Raw genomic sequence first — 9,039 nt, forward strand, 5'->3', positions numbered from 1 at the left:
CATACATATTTCCATATTTTGGTAATATATAAAATACTACAGAATTACAAATACAAAATGTTTTACGTAAATACTATATATAGAACAAACACTCCTTAAACTTTATAAACTAAAGTGTGGTTGGTTAAAAAATATATATGGTTGGTTAGTCTAGGTAGGATGTGGTCTTAAGCAAGCATTACTGTTAACTTCAGGTTGCATTTAGTCCAACCTGTCAAGGAAAATAATTTGTGGAAAAGCAAATGAAACATTAGTGTTTACTTTCTTGAAGTTTTCCTAAATTTGTTCAAAATACGCTGCCCTTTAAGTTGATTTATTGATCATTTATTTAAAGCATCTAACAAGAATAGAAAACGACTAAAATTCCACTTGTGTGGAAATTCACACTGAAGTTTTAGGATAGTTTTTTGGTAAAAAACACTTGCTTAGTAGAGCCAAATCTGTAGCATTAGAGGGCATTTGCAGTTTAACATTAAAGGAAGAAAGAATGGTATGCAGGCTTGTATTAAGCCAATACAAAATGGAGAGCAAGTGAGTTTCTTGTTACTATGTATTATCAATGTTTTAGTACTTTTATTTGAGTGCTTCTTAGGTGAAGATCTTTAAGTCCTATATCCCTTTGGGAAGTACTAGAATTCAGATTTACAGAACAGCCTTCATGTTCTTCCCAAACATTTTTTTCATTGCTTATAACTTTCCAAAGAATTCTCCTTTTGGGCTTTCTGATTTTATTTTAAGCCCAAAGGTGAATTTTTTGGGAAGTTTGAGCTAAATTCCTTCAACCAAAATATGTAAATGAAGAAAAAATTTTGCATTAAACATTTGCACATTTACTTCTACCTGAAACATGTGAATGTCAACACTTCATACTTCATGAATAATAGTTCTTCATAAAAATAAAGATTGTTAATATAAATCAAAGTTTTAAAGTTATTCATTTTATTTTTCTTTATTTGGCAGTGTAATAGTTACTGTTCTTTCCCATTGCTGTCCTCTATCCCTGCCTTTTGTATAGCAACTCAACCAATAGGTTGCATAATTCCTCAGGGAATTATTATATTTGCCTCAGGAAGTTGTATATAACATACAAGTTTGTTCCCAAATGGGAGGATGTTTTCTAGACATAAAGTCATGCCAATGCAGTTACCTTTTGGTTTTGTTATTTATGTATACTTTAAAATGTAAGTCTTAAGTTAAAAAAAATCAGTTCCTTAATATATTAAGCTGGTTTTAAATTATAAGTGATGAACACTTAGAATGTTAAAGTAATTGTACTTAAATAGAATTGTTTTCATGGTTGAACCCAGAAGTCTTCTGTTGAGTATGCAGTAAGTATTCCTTCTTACAAAGTTTTCAGTTGTATGTCCTGTTTATTTTTGGAGCTATCTGTTAACTAAACGATCTGCCTCATTTCTTCTTTTAATGAAATGTTTGATTTGTTTCTCAATCAATGAAGATCCAGCTCCAGGTCCCACAGGGGCTCTTCTTCCCCACGAAAAAGATCTTATTCAAGTTCATCATCATCTCCTGAGAGGAACAGAAAGAGAAGTCGTTCTAGATCTTCTTCATCTGGTGATCGCAAAAAAAGACGAACAAGATCACGGTCACCCGAAAGGTTTGGGTTTCTGTAGAAATAAGAATGGGTGTTCTTAAGTGTGTTTATTAGATTAAACTTTCTAGTCAAGGATTAGATTTTCATTTTCTCCTTGTTCCAATTTTAAATTACACTTTTCAACTTTGAACTTCAAAACCATTAATTATTTTGTTTATCCTGTGTGCTTGATCAGGTTGCTTCGAAAAGTCATAGATCAAACTACTCTTCCACTATCTGATCATTTTATTGTTTAAATTTTTATTTTTGTATATGATTATTATAGCCAACTCTCGGTTATTTCTGTCTTTTAAGATTGTAATTCAGAGGCTGTATGTAGAAATAATTTAGAAGTTGATTTTTAAATGTATTGATTTATGTTCTTGAGTTTACATTAAATATTAGAAATCAGAATTCTGGGGCCTCTAGTAAAAAAATTATTTTATCATTGGAAATCTTTTCTCATATAAATATGTATAAATGCATTTCCACAGCAAATTATTGTTTTATGCCCTTCATCTCTAAGGATATAAGGAAATTGTTCTTGTAGCTAATAAATTTTTCATGTTGCAGTCCAAATCTTTTATTTTTTTTTTCTCCCTAAGAGAAAGACCTTTACTAGATCACCTTACTGTATTGACATTTTTAAAATTTGGAGAGGGCAGGTGTCATCTGTCAGCCTTTTCTGCAAAGGCTAATTAATTACTCAGTTTCATTAACTCTCTCTACATTCTCAGTGTCTAATTATATAGGCATTTTAATGATTTCCTTTGTAGTCTTTGCAAATTTCCCATATCCTTTCAGCTTCTGAAAATAAGAAATAAGTAGAATCTAATTATTGCTGGGTTCAGTGGTAGAGTTACTTCATGATTCCTTCTTGTACAGAACGATCAATTTTTCTTCACATTTTAAAGTTTAGATATTAAGTTTACACACAACTAGTGTTTTTGTGCATTTGTTCCTTTGTAAGAAAATTACTCCGTACTTGAGTGAAATTCATTCTGTTGCTTTCTTACCACTCTGCAAATTTATATCTTAGCCACATATAATCCCCCTAGTTTGTTGTCATCTAAACTTAATGAACATGTTCTCTATTCCATAAGCCAGGTGATTGGTGAAAACACTAAACAACCCTGAGCCCAGGGCCAACCCCTCGGAACACCACTACTTTACCCAGGTTGATATATTGACTTATTCATATTAGCTGCATGAATATAACCCTATAACTAATTGTACAATCATCTTGTGTGACCTAGATTTCCAAACGTAATTATTTATCAATATATATTTTCATACACAGAAAGAAGCCTTGCTGTATTTGTTTTACATGTAGACTTACCACACTACAGTGTATCACAGGGATTGATTTAGTCACACTTCCATTACCAAGTTTATATGCCTTTGTTGTATATTATCTGTAATTTTACACATTTTTGCAAGGCTTTTCTTCATTACCTTAAATAATTGAGAGGTGGCTATATCTTGAAAAGAGAGGATATTTGTAAATTATAGAGAATTTTAAACTATGGTTATGCTATTATTGGGCTCACACCAAACATCTAAATACTAATTAGTTATTATGTGTATACATTTGTATCTTACATTTTAATTATTTTGCCAGCATATTAAGGTTTTATTTTTTGTATTTTCATAGTCTTATGAATGAATGCTGGACAACCAGCTTTAGCTTACTAGATTATCTGCTTTCTCCTTATGTCTTACAGGCACCACAGGTCATCATCTGGATCATCCCATTCTGGTTCCCGTTCAAGTTCAAAAAAGAAATAATGTATTAAAATTTACATCTTAAAAAAAAATCAGTACAGTGCATGAAGCATATTTTTTAAGAAGTTGGTGTCTTACTTGGTCAGAAGTGCTAAATCTGCTAGTAGAGGTGCATGCCTTTCATTGCTTTTCAGATCAATACAGCTGTGTTTATTTGTGAAATTAAAAGTTAAATAGTATTTTAAGCCATAATGTCCCAAAATATATGCTCTATTTATCATTCATTATTTACAACCATTTGCTTCACTTAAAACCATTTCAGCTATGGCAAAGTACTTTGTTTCCTAATTTGAACTCTTGTTTTTTTTCATTTCCGAATATGAACTGTCTATTGACTGAAGACAGGATAACCTAGGCTTGCCTGAACTTGGGCATGGAGGCAAGACTGGTAAAGTAGTTGGAAACATTCTGTTTATGTCAATCTGGGAAAAGGAGTCAACCTGTTTATGTTGATTTATGTCAAAGTGATTCTTACCAGAAAAAGTTAAAACTTGTTGAAAACAGCCAACTGGAAACTTTTATTTGAAATTCCCTATGCTGAGGGTGCCTTAGAATCTTTGTCTCTCTCTTACTCTGTTTTACTTTTTGTATCACCACATTTAATGAAGAAAAATCTTGTGAATTGCAGAAGGGATGTTATTCATTTCTCCTTGACACATAATTTTGAGCAAAAGTGTAAAAACCAGTTCCTCTCTTTACTGGCATTAATGATGAGAAAATCATCTATTTCAAAATGTTTATCTTAATATTTTAAGAAGCTTTATGTGATATCCTTTAAAAACCCAGTTATCACATATGGTAGGGTAGACAAAGTTAAATCATAGTTAATGAGGAACAAATTGAAGAAAGCTTCAGAAGAATATTTCTCTGAGTGAAAGACCAACAGAGATTCTGTGAATTTTAAGTGAACATTATTTGCCTTGGGATGTTCAAACACTGCATAAAATTTTCTTTTGAGTAACAAATGAATGCTTATTTCTGCATGACATGCAGAATTACTTACTGTTCCTATTCACTTGAAATTACTTATGGCTTAAAATACTTTCAGAGTTTGTTTTATTTCTCAAAATTAAAATCTGGTCATTTGAACCCCATTTTGTCCTCTGGCTTAAAAACAGAAAGGTTTCTCTTAGCAGTATCTTCAGTGACAATGCAAGGTAAGTATATTAAGGGAAATCGACAGTGCACTTGGGGACTTTTTGTCATGGGGGTCAGTATCCACTTTTTGTTTTTTTTCCTTAATTTTAAATTATTGTCTACTGCAATTAAAAATTTTAAAGTTTTAAGGTGTTTAGTAGACAGACCAAACAAAATTGTTTTTTATTTTAAAATGAGTGATTTTTCTCTTCAGATGATCTAAAGATGAAAGCAAAAATATCTTATGTAGAAATATTTTGACAATATTTTTACAATGAACTTCCCCTTGTTTTTTTACGTCTTAATTTTCTTTGCTACGTTTACTGTAGGTTGCACAAGAACTTTTACTCTCTTGTAATTGTGCCTCAGACTTCTTGAAAGTCCACCTTCTAAATTGCCCAGATGATCTTCTAGAGTCTACATGTTACCATTGGTTTATTCTTGTGCTTTCTGTATTTGAAACTTTGGCTGTACTAAGCAAATGCAAGGTTATAAATTTAGCTAATAGTTTACAGACAATTCAGATGATTATGATTTCCTTTGGTTTAACTAAGCTGTACTAGTTCATTTCATGAGGAAATGATGCTGTAGACAAATGTTAATAAAGCTGTGAGTAAAGCTTCAAGTGGCATTTGTGAGAAATAAATTAGAATTTTTAAGCTCTGAGTTAATGTTCATTTTTAAATTAATTATAGTCCTGTTACTTTTGATTGTGCATTTTAAATTCTTTATATTCCTTTAGCTTTGTATAACATCACCCTGTGTTTATATAGGAGTGCTTCGTTTAAAACATACCAGATTCATGATCAACTATAACCTTGGATACTCAAAATTTTTGTGACTTTTCTTTTTAATGGAGAATACCCAAATTCGTTGACTATTTCCTACCACAACATCACACACTTTATTTCATGTGATAAAATAGTACTCCATAGTGTGCTTCTTGAATTAACTTAAAACTGACTTTTGAACACTGAACAACTATTTTAACTGCTAAATTTTCTGAAGTTCCCATTTAGAATTCTTTTATCTAAAAAAAAAAAAAAGAATTCTTTTATCTAAATAATATTTGAATGGTATCTGATGTTTGAGTTCAGTGCAAATTTAAAATGCAAGATCATCTATAGGCACAATTATAAAAGTAAAATAAGTCTTTGTTTCCCCTCTTATCTTTTGTATTCTGGCATCCATAGCTAGTGTGTAGATGTTGGTAAGAAGGCAGGGTATTTCTCCACTCTGTCCCCTGTTTTTGATGCAGTTTTGAGATGTTTTATAAGTAACTTTGTAGCTTTCCTGAACTGGAAAATAGTGTGAGTGATTTTAATTAAAAGACAGTTTAAGGTATGTAATAAGAGATTACAGGCATTATAGGATTCTCCCTGTTAGCTTTACATACTGTTTTATAAAAAGCAAGGTTACAACTCAAGGAAATTTAAAACTTGTCTAAGGGAGCCACAAGAGTGGCTAAATGGGGATTTACTCCCAAGTCTGTTAGCAAATTTCAGTATTATCTCTAATAGCCAAATATTTGTCTCAGAAGATAAATGTTAAGTCAAAATGGTCATGTTTCTTAGTGGTTTGGTAAAAGGGTATTTCAGTCATTTATAGGTGGCTAGACACACACACTAATTTGGAATAACTTTAAATTCACAGAAAAGTTGCAAAATTTGCACAGTTCTACTGTTCCCCCCCCACCCCGTTTTCCCCATCATTAACACATTTCCATGTGCTTTTTTTTAATTGAAAACTTAATATTTTTTATTACTAATTTTTAAATTTTTTTATAAACATATAATGTATTTTTATCCCCAGGAGGACAGGTCTGTGAATCGCCAGGTTTACACATTTCACAGCACTCACCATAGCACATACACTCCCCAATGTCCATATCCCCATTTCCATGTACTTTTGACAAAACTAAGAAACCAGCATTGATGTTTACTATTAATTACAATCCAGATTTCATGTGAATTTCACCATTTTTCCATTGCTTTGTTCCAGGATCCAGTCTAGGATACCACACAGTACAATTAGTTGTCATATCTCTGCGGTCTCCTCTGGTCTGACAGTTTTTCATTAGGTCCTTGACAGCCTTGAGGAGTACTGACAGGGTATCCTGGAAAATATCTCCCATTCTGAATTAGTCTGGTTTTTCTGATGATTAGACTGGGAGAAGGGGAAGTTGGAAAGAATATTAGGGGAAAAGTGCCTTTTTCATCATATATCTGGGGTACATACTATATGGATTTGCCCAGATTCATATTGTAGTTAGTATTTGCCCCCTAACCTACCTACTCCATCCTTTGGAAGCAGGTTACTAAGTATAGTCCATCTTCAGGGTGGAGATCAGGGAATTAAACTATAGTTAGGGAAGGCCATCCACTCGGAATTCTGTAAAAAAAGAAAAGCTCTCCCATTGTATCTCTATGGACTCATGCATATTTCTTTTATACCAATCTTATTTTATTTCTCAGATTGTTCTAGCTTTGGCCTTGGGGAAATTCTTTTGAGAGTTGGCTCTGTTTTTTTTGTTTTTGTTTTTGTTTTTGATATGCCTCCATTCTTCCGGTAGAACATAAAGATGATGATGGAGGAGGGAGGGAAGAATTGCTGGAGAGATACCATCAGTAGATGAAGGAATACGATCTAGATTCATCATGGTGGGGTGAGGGGTGGGGTCCAGGGCACTTTGACCTTAAAAAGGAGCCTTAACAATTAAAATTATCAGGAGGGATGGATCTGGATAGCATTAGAACCATTTTTGTGGTCACTGAGAGTGACCAATAAACAATATTTCTTTCCATAGCATTGCACACACTTATTTAAAAAAATGTGATAAGTAATAGTTCCTAAATGTACATATTTAGCAAAATAAAAGGTACTAGCAAAAGAAAAATATTTACAACAACCTGGTAAATTCCTAAGTAATATACCTAAGAAGATTATGAGGAAAGTTCTATAGTAGTATTCAAAGATGTAAAAGGAACTGGGTTTGAGGTTAAAAATATGTAGGACAGCCCTTTTCCCATTATCTTAATTTAGTGGGGGAGCACCTGTAAAATATTTAATGGTAGAAATAAAGTGATAAAAATGGGAAGAATTAGTTTTGCCTGAATGAAAGCAAAACTCTTGAATTGACCCAGATAGTTTTGAAGGAGAAGTTTATAATGAATGTGAGCTAATTTGCAAAGGCCCAAGTTTTGGTCACCTTTTTAGGGTACCAAAAATACAACTGGGAAAACTTGGAGAAAGAAGGAACCTCATAATCTGTTGGAATTAAATTGGCCCACGTTGAACACTGACTAAAAACAGTGTTGAGTTAAAGATCTTAGTGTTGTACTCAGAGCAAAAAGTTTTGTACTGACCCAAAGATGAAACAGCTGTGGCCTATTATCAGGGTCATCACTAAGGCTGAGTATCTCCAGCCTGCAAATATTGGCTTTTATTTTCCCCATACTCATGTTCATATATACTAATGCTCAAATGTTTATTTCATCACTGATGACATGCAATTCTGTTTCTGTCATTTCTTTGCTTAAAACCTGTGCCTTCTAGCTTTTAGGATTAAACTAAAATCTCTTATGTACCCTTAAGAAGTAATAATTTATTTTTTTCCAATATTCACACCTTTTCTTACCCCGCAACTCAGGCACTAGCCACCTTAACTATGCTGAACCACTTGTGATTTTCACCATTGTACAAGTTTCCTATGCCTGGAATGTCCAGTACCCCTCCTCCCCACGCCCCCCCCTCCCCCCCCCCCGCCCCATTATCACTTTCTCACTTAGCCTTCATGACTCAGTTCAGAGTTCTAGGATGCTGTTCTGGTTCCTATGAATTTCCACAGGACTTACATGAATTTCCTGCCAGGCCCTGTCTATACCCAGTATTCCTAGCTCTTAAACAGCACTTTGTCCTGGCAAGCACTCAGTGTTTGACAAAGAATCCTGTTAATAGTGGTTATGTTTCTTAAGAGGTTTTAGTTGTTTTTTTTTTTTTTTCCAGTATTAATGTAGGTAAAGTTTTTTGTTTTACCAAAAATAATTCCTTGATTGCTGGAGTTTTTCTGAAGTTCTGAAGATTAACCAGCATGAAAATTAGTTCCTAAACTTTAGTCTTAAGAACAGGGTTTTTTCTACTTAAGTTTAATAAGATCATTTCTTCATAAACTGTGAAAACTTTAAAGTTACCAATTCAGCTATGCTTCATTAGAGTACAGAATCTCTAGAAATTTAATGTAAATAAGCTGTTTTCCTGTTAATGTTTATAGGATGCAATTTGTATTTTTTGCAAACAAGATAGAATTGGGAACAACGGTTAGCCTCACTGGTGTATATTTTGAAATCTGTTTAGATTTTTAATGACAGAAGCACTAAAAAATACTAAGCCAGAAGTAAGATCTTTTGGTCAGCTACTGATTTATTCCTAAAATGCCTCAACAAACATACTATAAACACAGTTTATAGCAACTTTGCTATAAACTGGCAAATTGAGCTAAGTGTATGGGGTACATCATTTGCAAAATA

General features: G+C 32.9%; 1 protein-coding gene across 3 annotated transcripts in view; it reads left to right on the top strand.

The window, feature by feature from the left end:
• The window catches only part of ZRANB2 (zinc finger RANBP2-type containing 2), an 18,560-nt gene extending 13,381 nt beyond the window's left edge, over window positions 1-5,179 (top strand). Inside the window, exons 9-11 of one of the 3 annotated variants that reach the window (XR_013966800.1) lie at window positions 1,457-1,615; window positions 2,699-2,768; window positions 3,316-5,179. Coding sequence is in view for 2 of the 3 variants with exons in the window: in XM_080802973.1 (XP_080659099.1) it covers window positions 1,457-1,615; window positions 3,316-3,379 (223 nt within the window). In the remaining variant the exon portion in view is untranslated. Of the gene's footprint in view, window positions 1-1,456; window positions 1,616-2,694; window positions 2,769-3,315 lie in introns of all 3 variants that reach the window. The other 2 variants (XM_080802974.1, XM_080802973.1) reach the window with 2 other exon arrangements.
• The last annotated feature ends 3,860 nt before the right edge of the window (window positions 5,180-9,039 follow it).

This window comes from Martes martes (assembly GCF_963455335.1).
Source record: "Martes martes genome assembly, chromosome: 4".
In the NCBI taxonomy this organism is placed as follows: domain Eukaryota; kingdom Metazoa; phylum Chordata; class Mammalia; order Carnivora; family Mustelidae; genus Martes; species Martes martes.